The sequence below is a fragment of the Chroicocephalus ridibundus genome, chromosome 5 (genome assembly GCF_963924245.1).
Source record: "Chroicocephalus ridibundus chromosome 5, bChrRid1.1, whole genome shotgun sequence".
Taxonomy (NCBI): Eukaryota; Metazoa; Chordata; class Aves; order Charadriiformes; family Laridae; genus Chroicocephalus; species Chroicocephalus ridibundus.
In genome coordinates, this window is record NC_086288.1 from 51,518,144 (window position 1) to 51,545,419 (window position 27,276).

Genomic DNA, 27,276 nt, shown 5'->3' on the forward strand with positions numbered 1-27,276 from the left:
TACTGCATATCTGATTAGACTGTATTCCCACTAGGTTTATTTTTCACTTCTTTAAATATTGTAGCTGGGAGTCTTAAGTCATGAAACTGTACCACCTATTTCCAAATTGCTTTGCAATTTTTATATAACATTTAAATTAAATGGCCATTGTACGCTTTTCTTAACACCTAGTATTTATTCAAGTAAATAATTCTTTACAAATGGCTGAAACGTCAATATGGTTACTACTTATAACTTTTCACAGCTTTCAGGAAAATATCCTAAGATAGTTTCACACTGCCTTAAATTACAATGTGACATTGACTAACAGTGTGGTGAGCTCTAATAATAGATCTTAAATTATTAGTCACTTACAACACAGTCAGAAGCAGAGTGAAACAGATTAACATATTTCTAATAGGAAATTGGGACACGGGATACAAAAAGAAATAGATGAAAAGACCAGGATCATCTGTAGCAAGAGAATACAGTTACATGAAAAGTTATAATTTCTAATGCAAGTAAATTAATTAAAGCAAGAGATTGCTCATAATCATTGAAATGACTTGTAAAAAGATATAAAACAGAAAGAACTATGAAAATTAAATAGGAATATACTGTGAATCAATGGAATAAGTGAAAATAATTGCACTGATTAAACCAGTGCAATAAAAATGTGATAGACTGGTTATTATTTGTACCAGAGCAGCGTCTCATGCCTTCAGTGAGGATTAGAGTGCCATATATTGTGAATATTTGGTAAGGAAAAATCCTTTCTTAAAAAAACTCACAATGTACATTAAAAATTTTATCATAAATTTATCAGGATTTAGGAATGGAGGAAAAAGAATTGGATTTTCAAAATCATTCAGCATTGGATCAACCGATCACCTCATCTCCACACTAAAAGTAACACCATGTTCAGGAGGAGCAGGGTTGGACCAAAGATCAGTGCTACCTTACATGAGCCAGAAAACCAGTGGAAGCAATGTGAACTGAACTAAAAATTTCTGGCTGGACACCGCAATAGACTTGACACAACTCTACGTGCTCCAGTTCATCTACCAAAAGCAGCACAGCTATTTTAGCTTGGTTCTCCATCTGGGCTAAAGGACCCTGTTTCTCAAAGCTTATCATCCTGAACAGCACATCCTATCAGCTCGGTTATATTGCCAGTTAACTGAGGCACTGCACAGTTGCAGAATTACATCTACCCCATCTTAAACATCTAGTGACTAATTTGAAGTTCAGGACAATATTCTGTCTGCTAAAATACAGAACCAGAAGTTAGCATTGCTGGTTCTCTGTCTAGCTCTGTTACTTTCCTGCTAAGCAGTGCACATTCAATTACAAAATGGGGATAATATTTATCTCAGATATGTGAGATATAAGAAATAAGTACTTCTAATACACTTCTATTCTGAAGGAAGGACAAGTTTTAATTAACATTAAACATGATTTCCTAGCTTGATGCTGAGAAGTGGTACAATATACGCTGCTTCCTCCTTAATGTTCATCAAACAAGTAAGATTTTTTTCTTTATGATCTCTTATCTCTTCTTCTTATCCATCTCACATCAACTTCATGGGTTCTGCTCTCACAGGTTTACACTACGAGGCCACCTGCATTTTTTTCAGGGTTGTTAAATTAATAATACTTGCATGCAATATACTGTTCCACAGAAGGAAGCCTTCAATTTGACATCAATACAGATGAAAGAAAAAATCAAAGCAATTTATACATTCAAAACTCATAGCTTTCACCATTCCAGTGCATGCACCCACCCACCCATTGCACACCTTGAGTAAAAGAAGTTTGAAAAAACCCTACACTTCTGCTTAATAGCTGAATTGAATCATCTTCACTTTGATGGAATAGTGAAATAGCAAGCTCCTCTCATTATCTCTTGCTAAAAGGTATGGTAAACTAGAGTAGAAACTGCAAACCAGGCAGAGACTAGTATTTTTCTTGTTCTACGGATGAAAAGAATACATTTGATTTACAAGCTAATATTTTATTAACTATTTTCTTGATTGCCTGCAGATTAGGCATAGTTTTTGATGAGTACACACATGATTTCTTTTACTGAGAAACGTGACCTAGACCCAAGTATGACTGTGGCGTGGCATGGAGATACTGCTACAACCTGCACCTTCAAATGCAGAAGTATTTCTGTGATTGCCAGTCCGAACTTGGCTTTTGACATCAGTTTAGTGTGCTCAGCACACAACATCTTTCTTAAACTATTATGCTGCACTATACAATTTTAAAAAGAAAATCTTTTTCATTCTCTTCAACACTAGAGTCATCATTCTTCCAGTTTCCTATGAAACAACACAGAGACTAAACTCCTCAGGCCTTCAATAGATCCACCCAGTTATCATTACTATATCATAATGACATCATTGACTTATATGTGCCAAAACAATTTAAACTGCCATCAAGAGATTCTTTTTCATAGTATTCTATTTATGAAGTCATATTGCCTCCTTAGAGTATATTTTTTCCTAGTATCAGGCCAGTTTGTCTAATATAAGAACAAATGAGATTTTGTTTGTTAACTGTAAAGCAATATATTCCAGATCTGGACCTCTCTCTTCTAAAGTATAGAATTGCACCTTTTTCCATGACTACTTCAAATGCGTTGCCCAGAAATAAGTACACTATTGAACTGACTTCAACAAAACAGCTATTACCTTATTGGTGAGCAACTGTATTTCTTTACCATTAAAGGAAACAACATTTTGTCTAAACTGCAAACAAGAGCGCTGTTGTATGACATGCTGCAGACTCGATTGTAGGAATATCCCATAGAAGAGGCCAGTGTAGGGTAGGGGAAAAAAAGACAAGATCATCATAAGTCTTTCTCAGAAGCTTTTTTTTAACAGCCATTTGCAGTGTTTCAGGCCATTACAATGTGCCAAGAGATGCTCAAACTAATTAAATTCTTGCTCCTCCTGTTGTCAAAGGACTAAGGTAGGGTCTGACTTAGATATTCTGAATGGATATCTGGAAAACCCCAACTCTATGCATTAATTTTGCAGGGGTGCCACCTCCTGAAAAAGCTACCTACATTGGATACCTGAAGTTAGACATAGAATAGCCCTCTTCATTTTTGTGATACATTTTTCTACCACCAGGGAAATTTTTACTGCTGTTAACAACACTTCAAAGGCATAACATTGTCTAGTTTTCCAGACTTGTCTGCACAAAGATAATATGAAATATAAACCATCAATGAATTCCTACAGACTAACTGTCAATTAATTTACTCCATTGTTTGGTAGCAGGCAATTTGGACCCACCATATGCCCCTTCCAGATCTCTCAAAACTCACCTTAATCTCAATTACTGTCTCTATTCACTTCCTCACCACAGCCCCTGACACTCCCATGGGAGATCTAACTAAGCACAAGCAGCACGAAGAAAGGGAATGAGGCAGGGTAAGCCACACGTGTAAGGTGCTAAATATATTGCTTAAAGAATATCTGAGAGGAGCTCACATATTACATTGAGTTGGCTGATTTAAGAGTTTGAACAGAAAATAAATAAAAATAAGGTTTAAAATTGGGTAACTGTGAAGCTTTAAATAAGAGGGTCCGAGTGTTATGCATAATACAGTTGGACTCAATGATCTTAAGGGTCTTTTCCAACCTAATCGATTCTATGATTCTATATGGAATTAGAGGCATCTTATTCTGACTAAGAACCAGGCTGTCAGCCTGGTTCTAAAATAGTTTTAAGATGCTTCCTGTTGGTTAGCTCTACATCTTCAGAAAAAAAAATGCTGTGGCACCATCAGGTTGTCTGAACTAGAGTACTCAAGTGTAAAATTTCCATGAAAAATTACACATTTTATTTCTAATTCGAAGACATGCTGAGAATTAAATCATAACTGAACAAGAGATTTCCTAAGCTAAAGGATTCTCTTTGGAGAAGGAGCAAAAATATGAGTTATTTGAAATCCACCATTGCTTATTTGTTTGAGTAAAAATTCTAGTTAAACTTCAAAAAAATCCTATATTACATTACTTAAGAGCATAAGACAATGTTAAGTTTTTACATAGGTACAATAAAAATGTATAAACATAAGAAAAGTTACTAAAAGCATGCCATTTTAAAAAGGGTATTAATGATTACTTGATATCACAATAAACATTTAGAAATACTTTAAAAAACCAGGTCATTTTCTATTCACACTTCGTTTTCTTCTTATTTAAAAAAGCACTATGTCCTTGATCGTTGAAATTAATACCATTTTTGGATACAACGGTATCAGATTTTAAATCCCAAATATTAATATCCTCGTCTGTCATCCTGTCATCCCGTCATCCCCTTTTTTGATGACTAAAATAATCATCCAACTAGTAACATTACATTTTTTCATTTTGAATTTGAAACCTGTAAAAGCATAGCGTGAGACTTCAAAACTGCAGATAGGAGACTACATGGTTAAGAGCTTTGTACATTATGTTAAGCTTAAAAAAATTCCCAAAAGAGCATAAAACCTGTTAAGTGGTTAGGAAAAAATGATAAAAAGAATAAGACATTTTGAAATTAGATAAATGAGCTAATATGAAAAAAATAACAAATGGAAAGATGTTTTATGTTCTGTAGCTGAAAAACAATAACTTAATGACTTGAAATTTTGAGAAATTCACACTTAATAAATTTGTATTTAATAAAACAAAATATTGGTTTAAAAGGTGTGTAATGAAACACATTGCCAGAAAAAGCCAGAATGGTTGCTCATGTAACAAACTCTTGTATGTATTTCAAGAACAGTTAGAAATGATGACATACAATGATTTTGGGGGGAGACTTTTAAATGTTCTGTTTCAGAACTTAGACTTGTTCCCACAATCAGTGCAAGATGAAAATCTGCAGACAGACAGGCTATCCTACTACAAATCTTACACCTTCCTTCTGAAGCATCTGCTGCTGGCCACACTCAGCAGTAAAGGACCAGATGGATGTTGGATCCGATTCTTCTTAGAAATCTCTATGTTCCCTACACTGAAACTGTATTAATTTTTTTTCTGATATGACTAATACTACCTGTTATTTAATTGTCTCACGGTTTCCCCCAGAACCACAGAGATTCCAGTGGAAAGAAGGCCTACTAAGTTGTCACATAACTAAGGAACAAGGTTATGATAATTTTGTAACATTTTGTAGATTTTTCAAGTTTCTTTTGAAGCTGCATCTATAAGTATTTCTAATGAGGTAGTATAAAAGCTATAATTTAAGATATATCATGCCTGAAGAGACGTTACCTGCATTAACTTTAATCTATCTCTTTCAGTGTTTCCATAATAAAGACCAAGATATTTTAACATTTTAACTATAAAAATTCATCTAACTTGCAAAATTTGCTTTCTCAGCGGCTACATCATGAAGAGCAGGAAGTTGAACAGATGGTTAATTAAAGAGAATAGAACTTTTTGCGTGTACCCAAAGTGTTTTAAAACATACCAATGTAAAAGGTGACCTACAAAACGTTTTTATAAATGAAAACTATTTATCTGTGTTGAACGACCCACATAAAGGAACACTGAAAAACCTGCTACATCATGAATGTCCTTTTTGGCTGTGATATTTAAGCATATTAAATATATTTAGCTTTTTCTATAAAGAATAAATCATTCTGACTTGTTCTGGCTCACTATGCATGAAGTGTTCAGGTAACAGTTCACCATCTTGTGCATACATGCAAAATACTGCTTTGAATGTTTGAGGAAATTAATAATTTTGCTAAGTCACAGCATGCCTAGAAACACAATGTTATTTCGTCACTTTGGGAAGCAAAGAGCTACATACTGCACTGGGACAGCAGCTATGGAGAGCTCAGTCATTTCTGACATAGCATATGATCTAGGATGTTTCGTTCTGCTACTGAAACAAGAGCATATGTCTGTGAAACAAAAATCTTTTTATCCTGGATAACTGCTACAGAAAAAAACAGGGTTAAAAACAATTATTTAATTCCTGAAGAAACAGATAAAGGGACATAAGATTTATGCCCAGAATTAAAGAAAATCCTTACATACAGCAGCAGCATTAAGCAGTTCACTGAATGTATTTGGTTGAAGCTATAATGTAATCAAGAAGTTGGTTTTATTAGTATATCCTTTTGTATGAATCTGAGAAATGATAAGCGATCAGTAAAGCGCTAATGCTTGAATCCCTACACACCTTACAAAAATGCCTCTAGATTCTTGTGTCTACCTAAAACTGAAGCCACTTCCAACAAATGAATCATTTGTGATTTACCACATAATTTGTATCCGAAAAAAATCCAGGTCACATAACACAATGATTGTTCCTGGGACGATTAGGGCTGTTTCTAACTAATTTAGCTATCTGTGAAGAAGCAAGCTGCATTTACAGTTCACCAACTCAGAAAATCATTAGGTTGACTGAAGTGTGTGTTCCTTGAGGAAGACATACAAAACCTCCAACATCCATTGCTGTTGAAAAGCAGCTGAGACCAAGCAAATAAGATCATGGCTTTTCCTTTCATTTGCTTGTGGTTACTCCTTTTCGGACCATTCATTTATATCTGCCCTGTTGCTGAACCTGTGTCTTTAACTAGGCTCCGGACATGCTGAGAACTAAAGCTGTGTGTTTGTGGCACAGGTCCAGTGCTGAAGGAACAATAAATTGGTGAGAAAGCAGAACTGCTGGATTCACACCAAATTACTCAGTAGTTCCGTAGACTTGTTAAATTTAATTTGCATGTTGTTGGGATATTATCATCTTTAATGACTTTCTGAGAAGTCCATGTAGCACCAGGTAGACTTTGGGTAACATCAGTGCATCTTCAGCTTACGAAGTGATGTATAGGCAGCAATTCTTCCACAATTTGCCAGCATCCTCCTTTCTTACCAAGTTTCCACGTGTCTGCCACTGCAATGACATTTTAAACACTGAAAAGAACTACCACTGTCCATCTGAGTTCACCAAATACCTTTCCACTCTCATCAACTCAATAAATCTTTCTTTCAGCTGCTACTAAATGCCTCGATCTCACTTCAGAAGTTTCTTTGCTATCAACTGCCTGCAGGAAACATTGTGTGGAGGTTCTGTGAATTGTATCAGACAGGTAAAAGCTGGCACTTGAATAATTTATGTCAGCAGCACATTTTCAGTAAGTAACATGGCCATCAGCAGCAGAACAGTATCTTCACAGAGATCTAGGTAAATATGGAGGAATTCTGAAGAAATAATTTTGATTACTCATCAGTGCCACACAAAATGCAGAGATGTTAACACTGACACCAGTAGCTAACCCATACTAATATCAGCTCCTTATCACATGCTACTGTGTCCCATTTTGGTAAAATTCTTTCCAAGTAATGAATTGACGTTTTATTGTCAACAGCACAAGTCGCTAGGCTGGCATTTGAATTAAAAGATGAAGAAATACAAAAAGAAAAATGAGACTGCTAGTTGACAGAACAACCATCGATCAGTCACAGTGAGAATATATTGTTTCATCAAGAGGGCCTCTCTGATGAAGCACCATGAAAAGGTAGCTTGATTACCTTTCCCCAACTTCCATATACAATATCACGTATGCAAACAATAGCTGAAAATCGACTGACTACTAGTCCTACAAAAATGAAGTTTCATACCGTTGGGCGAGAGCTTGCTAACAGCTGAACAGCTTACAGTGTATGAAAAATGAATGCAGTAGCGTCACTGGAGATGGCTGCAAACACACCTGCAAATTAACACTAAAAACTGTAAGACCTTATCTAGAATTTACTTTTTCTATTTCCAAGGTAAGGAAGACAAAATGCTGAGAGTTAGCCACTACTTGCCTATGCCTTATAGGAGATACTGTCTCCCAGTGTAAACCTGGGGTTCATAATCACTTCTAAAGCATATATAAAAAATATTTCTCTTTGATATGCTGTTCAAAGTGAAAACCCTGTTTCCAAAATTAAAAGTTCTAATAGGAAAAAAAACACAACCTCACATGGAGGTGAAGATCGAATAAAAGATAGTAGTGTGCTATCTATGGAATGAATATGATCTGATGTGATGATAATAGGAGATTGATTATATTTTTCATTTTGGAAGAGCTACTGTGCATTCCTACTGCTACAACAACAGCACCAATTATGTATACACTTCCTTTTAACAATATTTTTCAAAGTGCTTTACAAAGGATGTTAGGATCATTATCCTGTCTTGACTGATAAGAAAATCAAGAAACAGACCACTGAAAAAATAACTAACTGAATGTCACCTGGCAGACAAGTGGAAACACAAATTTTCAAGTTTCAGTCCTGTATTCTTTTGGCAAGACCACAATGATGCTTTCAAATGTCACCGCCCAACCAGGTGAGTGTTCACAGAATTTATAAAGGCATTGATTGTACTTTCCTGACAAGCCTGGCTTGTAAGCACCTACTGAATATTACAGCAAGGAGCCATTAGTGACTATTAAAAGATTCTCCTTTAGCAAAGCCATCCAACTGTTAATGGTTGGCCAGAGTTCAAAATTACAGTTTGAAACAGTCTGTCTCTTTTAGGTGCCCTTGCAGTCTTGGTCTTTGCCAGCTGTGACATTTGTGATAGGAATAAGAAGGATAGGCCCTGACGCTTTTCTGATGTCTGGTGTAGCCATTCCCCTATGCTTTCACAACACAACGAAATTCAACGTGTAAATCTTCAAAACTTCCTCATGTCTATGACCTTCTTAGCCATTTGGTGACACTACTTCTTTAAAAGAAATAGTTTTGAGAAAGGACAACCCCAGTAAAATTTTCTGTTGAGAGAAGAAAACATTCACGAGCTTTATCAGACACAGCATTAGTTGCAAAAAACGTTGGCATTTCTCAGAATTAAAACAAACTGCTAGTTATTGAACCTAAAGATCAGTGTGCTAGGTAGGAACTGCAGAACGGAGTACGTTCTTTGCCCTCTCACCACCTCCGCTTGCTTCCTCCATTAAAGACTGTTGGTTGCTTGTCCTGGAAGGCAGCTGTTTTATTGCTAATCTAACTCCAAGCTACACCTGCTACAGAAATTTTCAACCAGGCCACAGCTGACAGAATTTGGTCTCTTCGTACAACTCAGGCAGCAGCAAGAACTATAATCAGTGCAGAGAATCTGCCCCAAAATGTACAATATGTTACAGTACATCATCCAACATTTAATACATAAATGCATGCCGTATCTCCACCTAAGAACCATTTCTCATTTCAGATTTGTACTAGTGGGCCACATGTTTCCATTTTTTTTGGGTAATAATTCAACAGTATTTTGCTCAAAAAGTTGCAAGAACACTTAAGAGTGTTACTCAGAACAAGTTTTATTTTTGGCATAGGAGTGACTCTACCCTTGAATTCAACACATGGAATTTATATTTGTAATTAGAAATTACATTTTGAAACATTGATCAAGTAAGGCAACACTGCTGTGTGTAAATGACACACACACATACACAGGGTATTTACAGGATTAGATATTACACATAATTGTAAGGTATGTTTGGAAGGCCAAACCCTGTTACTTTGTGGTGACCTAAACTCCCACGGAAGTCCTTAATACATGATTGCTACAGCTAAGTGTTTATGATTTCCCCTTCTGGATGTCAACAGCAACACTGATGTTCTGCACTACCTGCTATCTCTGCTTTTATCAAAAGCAAAAATTCATGTTCTAATGGATTGTTTACTACAGCATTACAAAATATGAGAACACTTGTTTGGGTTTTTTCCTGCAAGTTTGCCTTCAAAGTATCTTTCTACTGCAGCAAATAAAAATGCTCACTAACTCCCTGCACCATCCCCCTCCATCCTTTATTACAGTAAAAGTAGACTTCGTTATTTCTGCTTGTGGCGTAAAAATCTTGAGGACATTCTGTGATCTCCCACCCAACTATGAGCAGTCACAACAGAAGAGAAGCATGATGATCTAGCTTTTCTTTAGCAAGGGAAAGCCATCTATACGGAAAATAAAAAATGTTCATTTATTTTGTTTGAGCACTAGTTTCCTGATTCCTGTTTTTTTCCCAGACCATTGAATGTTCAATTCCCATTGTACAATAGACTCAAAATACAGGAAGGATATGATCAGTGGGCTTGATTTCAAAGATGTGGAACTACCACTGAACTAGATCTGACTGAGTTTAAATGGCCCCAGGGCACTTCATCGCCTTGGGGTGGATTTACAGATTCAAACATTTAAGCAAAAAGATATAACTTTGAATGTATAAAACCATCCCACAAGTCCTCACTTGTTAAAAGATTCAGAGGCATACATGATATTTCTACAGCTGTCTAAAATGCCACAAACGCATTAATTTCAATTAATTTTGTTTTTAAATCAAACAGTTTTGCAGTTATTCACTACTAACCTGGCTGTTAAAGTTGGAGAAATGACAACAGAGGTAAAAATCTCCACCATAGCCATTTTACAAAGATCAGCTGCAGATCCTATGAAAGAACGTGATATGTTTTTAATTTAAAGCATGCAGAAAGAAAATGTTCTTCTTGGAACTATGGCATAGGAATGAAAAACATCTGAAGATTCTGAATTATGAGAATTTGCAAAACTAGCAGATTCAATTCATGTAATACACGAAACAGATTATAAGATTAATAAATAAAAAACTAAATGACTAAAAAATGATTAAAATATTTTTTCTAAGATATGATGTTTAGATATATTTTATATAAATAGTTTAAGAGAAAATAATTATATCCTTCTGGTTGATTTTATCACAATTATAAATAAGAAATAAAAGAAAATAAATAAATAAATAAAGTAAATGGTTTACTCCATGCAATTCAGTAGAGCTGAATGATAACTGAAGAATATTAAGCTGTACATCGGTAAAGACTATTGAACTGGGAAATATTCAAAAACAGAATAAGCACCATGAAAGAACTGTGGAAAATCCAGTTGTAGAAAGTTAAAGCTGGAACTCTACGTTCCTCTCAATATTGTCATGCATCAGAAGTCTTCTGCTATCAGTTGCTGCCGCCATAACCAAAACACAAACTGCTTAAATTAATTAGACTATTAGATATAATTATAAAACACACACATACATATTATATATAAATATATATTAAACAGATATAAAACACATATATTAAATGCAGTTAGTACACTGTGATAAAATGTTTTAGAATAATTTAGAAAGTTTTTACAGTCTTAAAATATTAACTAATAGCTGAAATCCCACAATTAAAAATATCTTTGTAGTCTAGAATGAATGTTTTATAAAATTTGGGAATACTGAATATTTTAGGTTTTAATCCTTGCTTCTTTACACCTTCTAATATTACATATTTTGAATAACAGCTACATTACAGAGACGGACTCTTTATGAGGGAGTGTAGTGATAGGACGAGGGGTAACAGTTTTAAACTGAAAGAGGGGAGATTTAGATTAGCTATTAGGAAGAAATTCTTTATTGCAAGGGTGGTAAGACACTGGAACAGGTTGCCCAGAGAAGCTGTGGATGCCCCATCCCTGGAAGTTTTCAAGACCAGGCTGGATGGGGCTTTGAGTAATCTGGTCTAGTGGAAGGTGTCCCTGCCCAGGTCAGGGGGGTTGGAACTACACGATCTTTAGGGTTCCTTCCAACTCTAACCATTCTATGATTCTATGATTCTACTTTTCATCAGATTTGTCCTCCATGATTATTTGAACTGACAATGAAATATGACAATCTTATTATTGCAGCTACATATAGGTGAGCGTTTCGTAGACAGTCCTGTGATAGCTCTGCCTCAGCTCCAAGCTCTTTGGACAGACGGACATAAGCAAGTGCTGCTCAGAAGGCCATGTAGCTTTATTAATGCTACACTGTACACTCAGCAGGACTCGCTGTATTAGCTCAATATGTATGTGCCTTCAACTGGAGAGGGCTGCTGGCCAGCTGGATGGAAACCCAGGTAAACTGCACACAAGTCTCTGGAGAAGCTTGTACAGGCATGCCCAGTGTTACAAACGTGCCAGCTTTGCTGCAGATTTTATAAGGATACTTCTAAAATTCTACATTTGGGAGCTTAATAGTGCAAGGCAGACACCACTTGAGCACAACTAGTATTCAAGCAAGAGTATATATCAGAATTCTAGATCTGTATATATACTTGCAGAGCCAGTACTTAAATTCAGTTACTAATTATAAGAATTGTCAAACATGACGCAAATACTCAAGTCATTTTTAAAATGAAACCTTAAAATGAATAATATTTGGAGAGAAAAAAAAAAGAAACAAACGATCCTTTCAAAAGGAAAATTCAAGTCACTTTATAAAAAGCACACCATTACCATATCTAGACAGCACTTTTTACTTGCCTGTAAATTGTACACTTCCAATATAACTTAATGAAAAACCTGTCAGCATCATCCAATTAAAAAAATAATTCTTCCAAAGGATAACTTGGTAAAGGGATCTCAGTCTTGGACTGCTAGCTCAGGGATTTTTTTTTTTCTTTAGGTGGCTAAATTCTGTACAAGACTGAGCCCCAGGCTATTTAAATAGAGTATGTTAATGCATCACAATAACTAATAATCGAGCACTTTATGCCAATTTTTACATTTCTAACCTATATGGCAAATTTGCAATGTTTTTCTCTGAAAAAACAGGTTTTTTCTTACTCTCCACAGAATTAAGTTTGAACATTCCTTACAAAGAATGAGTTGGGTTTCAAAACAAATAACAACAATGCACAATTCTTGTAATATTGTATATTTTTTGAACTAAAGCTATCTCGTAAAATAAAAGCTGGAATATGTAAGCAGCATAATCACAGAAACCCTTTTGGAGTAACAAACTATCAAAACTAGAAATGAAAATGTTTTAACACAACAATACATCACTGAAGCACTGAATTCTAGATATTATATATACCACTATAGTGTATTAGAACATTGCGTTTTCTAATACTGGCAATTTTCAAGGTAGATAGAACACATAATTTAAACTTCTCTTTTATAGTAGAACTCATACCTCAGTAGTCTACTCTAGTAGACTCTACTAGACTCTCTAGTCTACTCTAGTAGACTACTAGAATATTCATTCTTTTGAGATTATCAGAGTTGTTGTCCACTAAAGCCAAGCACAGATAAAGAGATAGGGAGGCAGGTGGGAAGGTAGGCAGGCAGTCTTTTACCTTGAACAACAAAATTGACAGCCTGCCTCTCTGCTTGAGTGCGTAGTTTGTAATCCTGTGCGTTGATATTAGCCAGTGGTCTTTTACGTCCCATTATGGAAACCACATAACCTTGTAGGATTTAAATAGAAATTAGTATTCTTGGTGATTAAAATTAAATTTCAAAAATTCTTTTTGAATATAGATTTTTGTAACTGTGTGCTGCCTGAGTCAATTTAATATTTTGCCCTCTGCATATACTCAGAGCTCCTCTTATTTAAACCTTAGACGCTTATTGTATTTTTGGTCTAATTATTTCATTCAGAGAATTGGTACATGTTATACAAGGAAAACTTCTGTTCATTAAAGCTATTTTTCATTAGGAATGTCTACTGATATACCAGCAAACTCTCTCTGTGGGAGATGAAACTATAAATACCTAGCAGAATTAGCTATCTATTAGCAGCCATAATTAGAGCTTTACATGCAATGAATAGTTTACTTGGGAATAGCAAAGAAAAATCAATTTGTGGAGCAATTAAATCATTAATGAGTATTTCCCAAAATTATCAAATAGTTTTTGGGGAAAAAAAACCACAAAAAGTTATAACTTTTTTTCCCTTTTCTTTATGTGATATTTTCATGTCCCTTTCACAGCCAAGCTTTCTTACATTTATTGTGGTGGGTTTTCTTAGTTTAAAAGAAACACATGAAAACACAGTAAAAGCTTCACATTAGGTCTAATGATGTATTTTGCCAAAATAACTATTTTGAGAGGAGTTGAGATAGGAAAAGAAATGTGAGGGTCCTCTTGTCAAAATAACACACAAAAAACGTTAACTCAGCTTATATTCAAAACTAAACTTCTTTTCTTATTTTAAGGAAAATGAAAAATCATCCATGTTAGAAATAGATCTTATTAAAATCTTTTTATATACTTCTGATCACTTTGACTATCCATGAATTATTATTAGACACCATGGAAGTTCAGACTGCCACAGACTTTCATCTCCTCTTCGGCAATCAAGATAGGCAAGCACATGTGGTAAGGAGGCCTCCCCAAGCACAAAGTTATGACCTTGCTATGGACAACACGTACCCAGACTTATGTACAGGATGAATTAATACAGCTTTCTGCAAATTATTATATTTCCAGAAGCCCTAATACCAAAAGACCCAGTTTTGGAAGAAGGAGCTGAATTATCTGGAAGTTAGGATATTCTTTGGCAAATCACTCTTCATAATTTAACTAAGATTTTCTAAGAAGAACAGTATCTAAAGATGGAATTCTTGAAACATTGGATTCTTAGGGAAAAATAGATATATTGCAATATCCTTATACCTGTGTGGTATGTTTCCACAACAGAATCACCCTTGCAATACCCATAGCTAATTAGCACCCCCAAACAAATACCATCTTTCATATAACAGTGGCAGAGTATGCTTTTGTGGTCAAAGATTAATCTGCAAATACATACTTGAATGAGGTCTTAAAGTACTCTTTTTTATATGTTGATCACTTAATCAAATAATAACAAGATCATAACATATATACTAATAAATATATTTTCATCACAAATTAATATTTTTTCTGTTTATCGTGTCTACATGGAGTATCGGACATTAGTAACACCTAAATAATACTAGTCAGGTGGATGCTGTTCACCTTTGAACTGCAGATAAGCAAAAAGAAGTTACTGTATAATGAGCTCACTAGGTTGTAATGGTTTTGTTGGAAAGATGCAATCTGAGGCAATGGTTGATATATGGGATTAAGAGAAGGAGTAAGTACTAATTAGACAAGCATGTTTTGATGACAATCAACGACATTAGTTATGACACTTTTGTGTCATAAACCCATAAACCCAATTCTTCATCACAGAGGTTTGGGTATTGAAATTGATTCACCTTCAAGAAAGGAATGCTACATTATTTTAAATAGATCAAAGAAATAAATAGTAAATGCGTCACATTTTGCTAGATGTGTGATATTGGGCTTAATTATAACTAAAAATGGATTTTCAGTAACTTCACTTTTGTTTAGTAATATTAGTGAATGAAGGAATGCAACTGTGTGACACAATGACAGTTCATGCTTCCAGTACATTTTTAAGCTCTACAAAGAAGGAGTACTATTAATTTTCATGACTAGAAATCAGTTACATGTTTTTATCATGACACTCACCCATACAATGATGGGTAATATTACATTGCAAATTTACTATTTATTTCTGCAAAATGTCTTAGTACTTTATACCATACTAAGAAACAAATCAATTTTGACAGTTCTGCTAATAAGCTTTTAAAAGAAAATATTTCAAGCAGCTATATTTCTCTCCTCAAATTACTGCACTCCTAGGATTCACTAAATATAAATGAGTATGCAGACTAACAACAAATTTGACGCAAGAAGTGTTTGCAGCTGCTGGCTCCATGAAGCACTTTGCACACATCTGTCATCACAGATACCACCTGAATTTCAAGAACATAAATTCTGACTGATGCAAAGAAAAAATTAATTAAAAAAATTGACTCTGTAAATTGACTCTTTGACTAAATGACTGAACTTCCACGGTCCACCAGCCACGTAGCATATTTATTAAGTAAAAGATTCCCTGGGTTTTTTTTTTTATGTTGGAGTACATTATATGTCAAAATGATGCGGTGTAACTTGACATTAAGTAGGGTTCACTCTGAGAACAGACGTCTTATTTTGTTAGCATCTTTCTGAGAAAAGGCAGATAACCAGCTCCTCTCAGAGTTGAAAGAGAAAAAAAACCTGATTCACCAAGAAATTATATTCCAAGTATTTTCTTGTCCTATAACTATGTGAATTTTGGTTAAGCCAAATCTTTGTCTTCACCACTGTCACACAGTGCTGATTATTAAACAAAAATATGCTTACAGACTTTGGATTACCTTTATTTCGGCATTGCTCAATGGTTTGCTTTGTAAATTCATGTACTTTCTTATATTTTTGCATAAAACTTTCTATGAATTGACTGGCTTGAACAGGAGTAATTCCCAGGCAGTCAGCAAGACGTTCTTTACCTGGTGGTAAAGAAATTATCTTTATTATGCAATAAATCAGAACAGAAATCCACTACATATAATAGCAAGGTTACATTCACAATTAGTGGAATTAGTTGACTTATCTCTATGAAAGGACAGATCTGATATACTACAATCATATTTCAACAAAGCAAATGTTTCAACTTTGAGCTTGAATGTTTTACTGAAGTTACTAGATTAAGAATATATTTAATAAGAAGTACGTAATTAAGAAAATCCTAGTTATAGTTTATACCTATAATGTGATTGAAATCTCTTTTGTTCACAGAATAACTTTGTTACTTTAAGTATCATTTTACTCGTTCAGTGTGCTAATCTGCAAATGTTGAGGAGCCACAGAAAAACTTAACTGCTGAAGCAATCAGACCAAGCACCCTGATTTTAGAAAGGTCATTAGGAGTCTGAGTCCCACAGAATTCAAACAATCTTAGGTTCCTCAACATCTGTAAAAATATGGGTCCAAGGTGTGAGATAAAAGGGTTGGAAAAAGAAAAAACAGAAAAAGTGTTCCAACAGAGAGAGAAAGGAATGGTAACTTTTGGATAGGATATAGGTGCGCAATACACATTATGTTAGATCTAAGAGCATTTATAAGATAATGTGGAAAAAAACTGAAGACAGTTTTCCAGAGTGTGAAAATATAAGCTAAGAGCTACAGTTTAAACACATTTATAAACCAAACAGTTCCAGTAAAAATAAAACATACATCCACATTAGTCATATGAGGTTTGAAAGACAGATATATTTAAGTCAGCTGTACAGCAACACAAAACCAGCACTGTGTCTGCAAATAACATAAGATGAGAGGCGACATCTCAAGGCACCAAAGGCATTGAGTAGTTATTGCCACAGTAATACTGTCAAGAAAAATTATCTAGCATTTTTGAAAGAGAGATTTCAGCCACCTAAATGCCATCACTGTCAGTCTGATGTGCATTTCAGAAAAATTCTGTAGCATTTTGTTCTCAGTCATGCCAGTATCTGCACTGAGCTGAAGGAATACCAGTCTGGACAAGGTACTAGAAGAAGAAATTCACAAGACATCCAGGATAATTCTTGCTGAGCTATTACAGGTCTGTACTTTTATTTGACATCTAATTAATTTGGGATTTCTTCCTCGGTCAGCAAATGACAAATCTATTTGCTAAAGCACATATTGTTAACATCTAGGAGACTGCTGTGGCTTACTCAGAGAATTGCAACATCTAAGGTTGTCCATGTTATCCACCTAAAATCTACTGATATACAGAAAAAAAGTATTGCGTAAAACAGTAGGAAAATTAAGCCACAATGTCAGTAAAGAAGCCTGAAAGGTTGCAGGGAAATCCAGTTCCTGGGAAGCAAAAAGAGGGGAATGTACAGCCATGTAATCATGTTAGATCACATTTGATCCCATAGGGCCATGCAAAGCAAGGCTGAGCAGTGGACTAAAGCTTCCCCGAGTGCTCTGCCTGTGTTATTTGTGCCAGGGGAATTGTTAGCAGCAGCCTATGAGTTGCGGCGTCCTCCACTCTGTAATATTATCTTCCAAACTGAATTTATCATTAGTTTCCCTGTTTTTCATTTAAACACCTTGACATCCCTCTGTGTTAATTCAGGGCTTGAACATACTGCCATTGGATGGAATTAATTCCTTATTTTAAAGATGTTTAGGTTGTCTTTGCTTTAGTTTTAAAAAGATGATTGAGGAAGAACCAGGTGAATTGAATTGCTCCAAACCAAGCAAAAGACTGTGATACTGTCATCCCTCTCGATATTTGGTGCATTTATTAAAGTAGCAACTCCTAGACATAAGACTCTTCTTTTTTTATTATACTATTTTCTATCCTCCAAGATTACAGAAAAGACCTTGAAAACATGAACAAAGTGTAACCTAAAACTAAGAAAACAGAAAGAAAAAAAAAAAAAAGATTACCGCATGAAAGATTTCCATTGAGTCCAGTAAGCATAATACAGGCAAGCTCCTCAGCGAATGCTTCTGTATTTTTCAATCCCAAAAGAAGTGAAACAAGTAAGTATTATTCACACTCTTCAGTTGTATCAAAATGTCTCCTTAATGAAAATTTAGCCATTTTTTGAAGGGACACAAACTGTGGGTGGAATCCAGTCCATCAGTTTCAGATATCTAATAATTCGGTTTTGTCAGTCCAGTTTCCATGTAAATAGTTTAATGATAGCACTCCATGTTGTTTTAATTAGGATCTGATCACACTGCCAATGAACTGAAGCATCTTATTATCTTGCAGGTGCTTCAGTTGCCCTCATTTGAGAGAGAGGGAGACAAAGCATAAACAAGTAAGTGGAGATACTTAAATCAAGCACCGGTGCACTGAAATTTTTAGTGCCTGGTACAGAGCAAGTGAGGGAGTGCCAATAAAATCTGCTTGATCTAATCATCTGAGCTCTTTATAGCATGAGTAGACAGACGTAAGCTCATTGAGGGAGGCTCTAGCCCCAGTAACTGAGGCATTTCCTTTTCTCCACTGACTGTGTACAGAACTACAGGGCATTCAACCTGTGGTGATTCAGGCTCGTTGAGTCTAGTATCTGCCTGTTCCAACCAGAGTGAAGGGAACAGATAGAAAATGTGTAGCATCTGCATGGGTCAGGGGTGCTAATGCTTGCATTTTATAAAACAATCTAGTGATGAAAACATTCAGGCTGGAAATAGGAGATTTGATTCCAGGTCTCAGCATGGGAAGGTCTGAATTTACATTGCAGGGAGCTAGTGCTGGGCTTTTTAATTTAGATTTTAAACACATATGTTTAAAATGCAATACAGCGTAATGTAAAAATGCACGTGTATATATAGTCTTCTATGTGCGTGTATAATCTATACACACCCCTATATATAAAATAGATATTCTGGAGAGATGAAACTGAAGTGGTTTTCTCCCTTTCTCAGTTGAGTGCCCTAAACAATAAACTGAATGCCCTTGGCCAACTCTGCCTTTGATTCAAATACTACTGTTGACTCACAGCGAAGAGGGTTTAGAAAGCATTCTCACCCATGAACTCAAGATGTAGTTTTAAGTTCTTCCAAGTTAAATAAAGCCTGCAATCTAGAGCTCTCATTTCCTAAATGAGTTTTCCAAGCACTAAGAGCTTTTGGATTTCTCCAGAAGACCTACATAAGGTTCAGTTAGCTGTTCACTAAAACAAATTCACAAGAGCTTTTCAGCTGATGATACATCAGGTAGGCTGATCTGTCGACCCAGAAAAGATAATTCTAAGCACGTATGAAGCATAAGTAGAGTTGGGCATCATTTAAGAAATGGTAGGCAGTTTTGGGAAGTATGCAGAATGTCTTGATTTATCTAGGACCCAGGCAGGACTTCGGCAGAATGGGTAGCAGCGTGGATTTTTGCAGGTTTTCTGCAGTTGTGAAGAAATGGCAGCAAACATTAAGATGTAAAGTAAGGAAACACTTTCATACTGTGCGTGTGATCGAGCACTGGCACAGGTTGCCCAGGGAGGTTGTGGAGTCTCCATCCTTGACGACATTCAAAAGCTGTCTGGACACAGTCCTGGGCAACCGGCTCTAGATGTCCCTGCTTGAGCAGGGGGGCTCGATCTGGTGACCTCCAGAGGTCTCTTCCAACCTCAGCCACTCTGTTGGAGTTCTTTTATTTTCATTGCTGTTATTCTTATTTCTGTCTATATACTGACTGAATGCAAAGTTCACTCAAAATTATACTCATTTTAGATAAAGACAAATGCTTCAGTTACATCAGCAGCAAATAAATAGGAAATCAGAGTAATATTTGCATATGTCGATGGGGTTGTATTGATTTGATAATTTTGATACTGGGTAGATCATTTAATAACCCTTGATAAAAATAAAACTGTAATCCTGACAAACTTTTACTCACCTTTAGAAATTCAGTCTACTTATATAAATTATGTATAAAGTATTAACCTACTGTAGCTGGGTTTTTTTTCTAAAAATGCCTACCTGCTCCATAAACCACTGAGTAAACTATACGTTTCGCTTGCTCTCTATCAGTGTGTTTCACTTGTTCACTTGGAATCCCCTTCCTAAACAAAGAAACAAACATCATACATTTTCAGTTAAAAATAATTCGTTATCCCCACAGAAAATGTCAATAGGCATTTAATAACTACAGACTTGTAAAATATGAACAGAAGCACTTAATGGCTTTTGTCTTCGGCCAGGAATGCACAACTTTTTTGCAAATTTTGGTTGTGATAGTCCATAGTAAATGAAACTCCTTACTTTAATCTTCATCTTCTCCTTTCCTTTTCTTTTTAATCAAGTTATTGGCTAGGAAAAGTCCTACAACTATGTTATTAGTTCTTTAGGCTGAAGAGGATTCAATATTGACTGATGAGAAAAATTAAATCTTTTCAGCAATAGCATTTCTTCAAGACGTAACATATATAGAGACTCAAAGCATATATCTGACCTAAAGCTTATTTAAACAAAGGTTATATCAGGGCTTCACTAATAGGATATCTAACCTTTTAACAAGAATAATGACTGATAAAAGCATGCACTGAATCTCTCCATATGTCTTACAGAGCTCCACAATAGAGATGCTTCACAAAACAGCAGCACTGGCTGTTTCTTTACTAGAGAGTGTAGCTAGTTTACTCCCAGCAAAGTATCATCCTTCCTGGTTCCCATTTACTCACCAACTGATGTAAATAGTCCTTTGAAAGGGCTAATGGATTTAGCAATTTCCAAACAAAAAGCTAGGACTCTACAATCGTCAAGCAGCTGCCACCTATGCCTTTCCTTATCCAAATGTAGCTTCAGAGAGAACACTGACATTATTGACAACTGACAGCACTGAAGAATAATGATCATTTGGTTTAAATGGAAATGCATCGGGGGAAATCTCGATCACCTACTCACACTCTGAAAAGAAATAACTACAGAAATTGTATTTGGAACATGGAGATGAATTGCTATCAGAGACACTTGACGACATATGCACTATTTGTGAATAAGTCTCCTCATAACACTGTTCGTGATGATTTGGTTGTATTTTTAAAAGCAAAGTTTGCTATGTTTTGTTATAAAAATTTTTTGCCATGAAAGATGCTTTGTCATGAAAATTTTGGCTGACGAGCTTTGAAAAAATGGCATGTTTCTGTGTATCTTCTTGAATAAGGATCTTCCACCATTATTATGATATTCGAACACCTAGAAAATCAGCAGAGACACAAATCTTTGCTTGCTCAGCTCATACACTGATTTTAGCCAAGCCTATGCACAGTGCTGGTATAATTAGGCACTCTGAATGATAAACAGGTAGACCTTGAGTGCAATCAGCTTTAAGCAAGTCCTTATGACAGTACAGATTTTTTGAAGAGGAGAAATAAAATTGAATATGATTTCAAACCTTCATTGGGCAAATAGTCTTTGGTTTTGTAGAAGCTCACATTATTCCTTTGAATGCTACTAATTGCTCAAAGATAAAAAGGAATTTTCACTGCTCCTTTTAGGCTGAGGAACATGAACAACTGGATAATCTCATACTGTTTTCCATCTGAAATCAAGACTCTTCCCACTTAAGTCAATCATTCTGTTAGTTGGAGACTCTTACTAATTGCCAACTTAATTATGCCAGGTCAAAAGTTCACAGCTCTTTTGAATAAAGTAGGTTGAGACTCCCAAATGTACCTGAATCAGAGGACAAAGTGGCAATTGGAGCTACTAAGTGCAGAATTAGGAATTAAGGATTTCCTGAAGCAACCTCTGGAATAAAGTCTGCAGGAATTTCCTGAAGAACCTGGCAGAAAGCTACATATACAACTGAGAAAGTATTTATCCAGAATCAGGAGGGAAAAGAGAATCTGATAAGAGAGTAGATCTTACCTGAGGACCTTTCTGATATGAAGAACCAAGACTGAAGAATGCTGAAACTAGGGAAACAATACAAAATATAATACTGCTTTCCTAATACTGCATAATTTGAACTAGAGGCCTGGAGAAGGCAAGAGATAGGAGTACAGTAATAGAGTTTACTTGCAGGTTTACCTAAGTCTGAGGCTAGAGACAACTGAGAGCCAAAGGGTCAGCAGAGCGTGAGTACGTTAGCTGCTCATTTATCTAAGAAAGGACTATAATAGAAAGAACACAGTGGTTAAGAAGTCATAGAAATCTGTAGAGGAACATACATACTCATCAGATCATGGTACTGAGGAAGACACAAGAGGAGAGTCTTGCTGGTGGTTCTACAGAAGCTTTAACAGTGAAAGAAAACACTAGAATGAACTTGATTATGTGCACAGCGAGAACCACTACTAGGATTTTAAGGATGTTTTTGCATTATCCAAACCTTCAACTTCAAAGGGCTGAATGGGAAAACCAGAAATAGACTTATTACTATAATCATGATAGGCAGTGTCAGGAGGAAGTTTCTGTGTTTCCATTGTAAGCAATCACAATAAAACCTTGCCTAACACAGTTACCGGCGCAGATGTACATGCATCATGCGATCATGGCAATCACAACAGTCCCTTAGCATTTCCTGATCTTTGGTTAGTCATGAAATACATGAGAAGCTATTAAAATTTCAGAGCTTTATGTCAAATATTTCTTTTAACATAATGCTAAAACCAAAACAGTCAGTCAACTCCTCCTAGTGTGTCAGAGTGGGAAATGTGAGCACTTGACAGAGAGTCATTACATCTACTACTCTGTATATCTGTAAATATACGTACCACATTCAAGAATCCAGAATAAAAAAAGTATGGAATTTCCATATAAATCACAAGTGCTTGAACACACAGAAGTCATTTATCAAAACTATTCCTTTTTTTTCTAATCATGATTTTTTTTTTCTGTTTGTATTTACAATTATTAGTTTCTACCTAGGATGCATGATTCCTTCTGTAATACGAGTGGCATTCCTGCAGTCTGAGGTGAAGATTATTTATTCCTTTGAGTTACAAAATAGGGGAGGGAGGGGGGCAGGCAATTTCTCAGAAATGCAGCACCCATATTAGAAATCCTCAGTGGACTTTCTTCTTCAGTTTGTTTCCTCTACAAACAAATTTATATTTGAGATAACTAATTTGTTTTAGTGGGTACTGTGAGAACGTATTTAAAGTTAAAACGGTTTTTTTTGGCTTTAGACTCAACATGGAATACCACGATATTGAAAATTGATATTAGAATCATAGAATCTTCATGGTTGGAAAGGACCTTTGAGATCATCGAGTCCAACCAAAATATTGTTATCTTCTTACTTCTGTAAGAAATGTTTAAGCTACAATCACTAAGCAAGCTATCTAATACATGAAAATACTCAGCGCTGAATTGTGGTATGATGTAAAATAGACCTATAGTGGAGATGCATTGTTTTCAAATAAACTCGAATCTGAAAAAGGAAGCTGAATGGCCATAAAAAAGCCTTAGCTGCTGGGCCCAGACAGTGACATGGAGGCAGACTTCAGCTCACCCAGTACTGTATGTACGTCTAGCAGAACAGGAAGTGTGTTAATGCAATGTAATAGAAATTCATGCAGAGAAAAAAGCTCAACAGAAGAAAGAATTTGCAGCAGGTTTTGTTGTGGGAATAGCACAGTTTCTGAAGTCCTGCAGGAAATATATATGCAGTTATTAGTTCTAGCATGAAACATATTTTTCCATTTTATGACATCTTTCTCATTACTTTCTCTCTCTCTCAAATATGCTATTTGTTCAAGTTCATAATCAATATTATCACCATCTTCAAATTCCTCCTGACTTGCCATGTCCAAATGTGCAACATTTCACCTCCTATATCCTTGTTCTTGCCTGCATACTTGTCTCAGTCTCTTTCCACATCTCTGATTTGTTTGTCCTTTACCTTTCTTCGTTTAGTACTGCTTTGCAAGTACTTCACTTTATAGTACTTTACTTGATACACATCTATTAGGTAGAATAAAGAATGGACTTAAGTGCTAGGAGACGTGTACAGGTTAACAGAACTCATTATTCTTGTAAGGAGTTAGCAGAACTAAACAATCTGGAAAGGTCTGTGAGGACAACAAAACAACTTACAGCCAAAAATTGTAGAAAATCTGACAAACATAGTGAGAGCAGAGATATACAAACTCTTTGAAAAGGTGCTTCTACTAAGAACTGGGCTGTATGCCTAGAATGCTGCTTAATTCCTAGAGTGAAAAAAATGGAGAAAAATTTTCTAGCAAAAGAGTGAAGAAGGATAATATCAAACTGTTAGTAAGAAACATACTATGTTTCTTAGTAACAGATATGAAACTTAAGATCAGGCATATGCAATTTATTACTTTTTCAGAGATAGTATCTTGAATATTTTCTATATTTTCTCAAAAATTCACTGTATGTTTTCATACGTTAATGATGTCTAATGGACGTCTCAAGGAATTTCTGCTGAATTAAATCTCAAGTCTTCTTTATACCCAAGAAAAATATGGCAATCATATCTATAATTTAAAAAAAGCTTAACTATAAACCAACTATAAACACATTTAACACAGAGTAGAGACCTGGATGGATTTATTTTTAACTGCACAGAGTATTAAAAAGAAAGAATTAATGCAAATTTTAGTATACAGAAATGAGCACGCACAGCATGAAATATATGAACACAAAAAACCTCAGAGGCCACAGGGCATAAAGTTTGAGCAATACTAAAATAAAACTTTGAGAACAGGTAGAAATGGAAGGAAATCAGTCTTAAAAGAACGCGATAAGACATTTCAGCATTTCTGGGAAATGTTGTATGGTGACGGAATTCGTCTGTTTATGTACAGGAAGAGGCAGAACAAACTTCTCAAACACAATATCTGGCAGACATGCGTTGCCTTGATCTGCATTACATTCCAGCCAAGCTAAGCTCAGTCATAACAGCCACAAGGTCTTGGCTGCTCTCCTGCATCTGCCAATTAGTCCAAGTCCTAGCTGTGAGTTGTTGATGTGGGAAACGAGATGGAGCGCCATTAAATTCATTTTATAGATGGTCATTAATGTCCAATAAATGAGTGAATATATGAGTGAATACACATTCGTTCATCTGACTGCTTTTACAGCTTTTTTAAATTTCATCAGTGAACTATATAAATCTCTCATTTTTAATCACCTGTTGCTATTTAATAGCAGATGAGGGTTGTATATTTTGTAAGTTTGTGCCTGGAACTTTGTGTTGGCACATGAAACTGGTACAGACAGTTTATGTAATAAGTGACAACTGCAAGCTTTAGAAAAGCTCAGTTTTACAGTGGTATCGCCACTGGATATATCACGTAGGAGGTAAATTTTGAAAGCTTACTTTTTCAATTACATTTGCCTTATTATACCTAAGGCAAGCAGAATACATTTACCACAATGTATGTGTGAATCTTAAACATACGGAAAAGATTGGCTACACATAACCTCGCCTGCTAACTGTTAATGCAATGCACAAGAATAAGCAATTTTTTTGAAAGCTGCTATTCCATGACTAATGGAAAATGCTGACAAGGCTCAGGCATAAGTTGTCTCAGACATTTTTAAGGTAACATGTGGAAGCGATCTTGGAACAACTTTTGCCTGGCTAATCTCTGTTACAAAATACAGAAAAGGAAGAGGCTAGGAAACAAATAGTTTCCCTGAAGCCACTGTCATATCAAAATAGATCACTACTTTTGCCTCACCTGTCAATCAAGAGCCAGGCATAAGGTACATGCAATTAGCCCATCAAGATATATTTATCATACACAGTTTTAATGTATAGTTTGATAGAGAATGTCCAGTGAGAACCACATGTATAACCATACATATATATGCCTTTTATAACTATGAATCATTTACACAACTGTTCTAAACAAAAAGTAGCTAGACTGTCTTCCTCATAAAAAGAGCATAGACACATCAGCATGAAAAATGAAATTTGTCTAGACTCCACAGAAGAAGGGAAATAAAGCTAAGACGCTTTTCTAAAAAAAAAAAAAAAAAAAAAAAGGAAACAAGCACCTACAAAGACTGAAATTCAGACAAACGTTTTGTCAGAAGGGAAACAGTAGTGGAAACAGCTAACAGAAAGATAGACCTTTCTGATGTAACCTAAGTATACATTAAGTCATTCTTCTATTTCTTTATTTATGTCACTTCTAAATACTTCTCATGTCTGATTCAGATGTTATGTCAAATGCTTGTATTTGCATTTTTATCATAACCTGGTTTGCATAAGTGAGATATAAAGTTACAGAATAACACTAAGAAACTCCTCAGACAAGGACATGCATGAATAAATGAATCAACAAATTAGGGCATCGGGATATCTTATGTAGTACACTAGATGAGGAGGAGGAGATGTGAAGAATCTAAAGGGTAATACACAGGGTCCCCATTTCATGTATATTTAATCCCACTCTGGCATCGGGAAAGGCAGAGCTGTCTTCCAGTGGCCACTGCATATGTTGGAAAATCTCTGGCATGGATCTCCCATGTAAGTATAGGGGTCACATACTTAAACACAGAGGGGAGAGAGTCATAAGCTCCCACTCAGGGAGCTTTAATACGTGTTTTATTTAGTTTAGAGGTTTTTATAAAAGCTTTTAGTTGTGTTAGATTTTTTTTTAAATGCAAGACTACAGCACTGTCAGCTTGATGTCATTCTTCCTATACTACAGCCAGCTCTGCAGCATTTTCATCGTGTCTCTTTTCCCTCTTTGTATAGCACCCTACCAAACTGCATTTTAATTTGTTTTATATCTATTTAGCACCAGGAAAAGCTTTATGAGCCCTATAAAACTCTTTTGCAAGACTCCAGAAGCACTTCAGGATTTTAAGAGTTCTTCCAGTGATTAATCATAAAATAATTTATTTTGTCTGAGTAACCGCTATAGTCCATTGTATGAAGATTTATTTCATTAATCCTCAACCTTCTTTTAAAGGGCATGACATCTAGCTTTCATGTATTTTACAGAAGACTTGTCTTTGCAGTTTGTTCTGTGGGACAGAAGTCTTCTGTTGCTACATTTTAAAGTAAGCAGGGAATCAGATAAAGAAACTGCAACAAGGTCATGTCATAAATTATAGCTATCACCAGTAACAACTTATTGAAAGATTCATTTGTGAGTAAAGTGATCCATTATCTTTAGTAAGATATTTACCTACATGTTG

General features: G+C 35.5%; 1 protein-coding gene across 1 annotated transcript in view; it reads right to left on the minus strand.

Annotated features, from left to right (window-relative positions):
- The window catches only part of POLN (DNA polymerase nu), a 110,006-nt gene that overhangs the window by 15,185 nt on the left and 67,545 nt on the right, over positions 1 to 27,276 (minus strand). The window contains exons 19-22 of the mRNA XM_063335909.1: positions 20,131 to 20,213; positions 16,023 to 16,154; positions 13,125 to 13,235; positions 10,352 to 10,430 (exon numbers count right to left, since the gene is read on the minus strand). Of these exons, the coding sequence (XP_063191979.1) occupies positions 10,352 to 10,430; positions 13,125 to 13,235; positions 16,023 to 16,154; positions 20,131 to 20,213 (405 nt within the window). The remainder of the gene's footprint in view (positions 1 to 10,351; positions 10,431 to 13,124; positions 13,236 to 16,022; positions 16,155 to 20,130; positions 20,214 to 27,276) is intronic.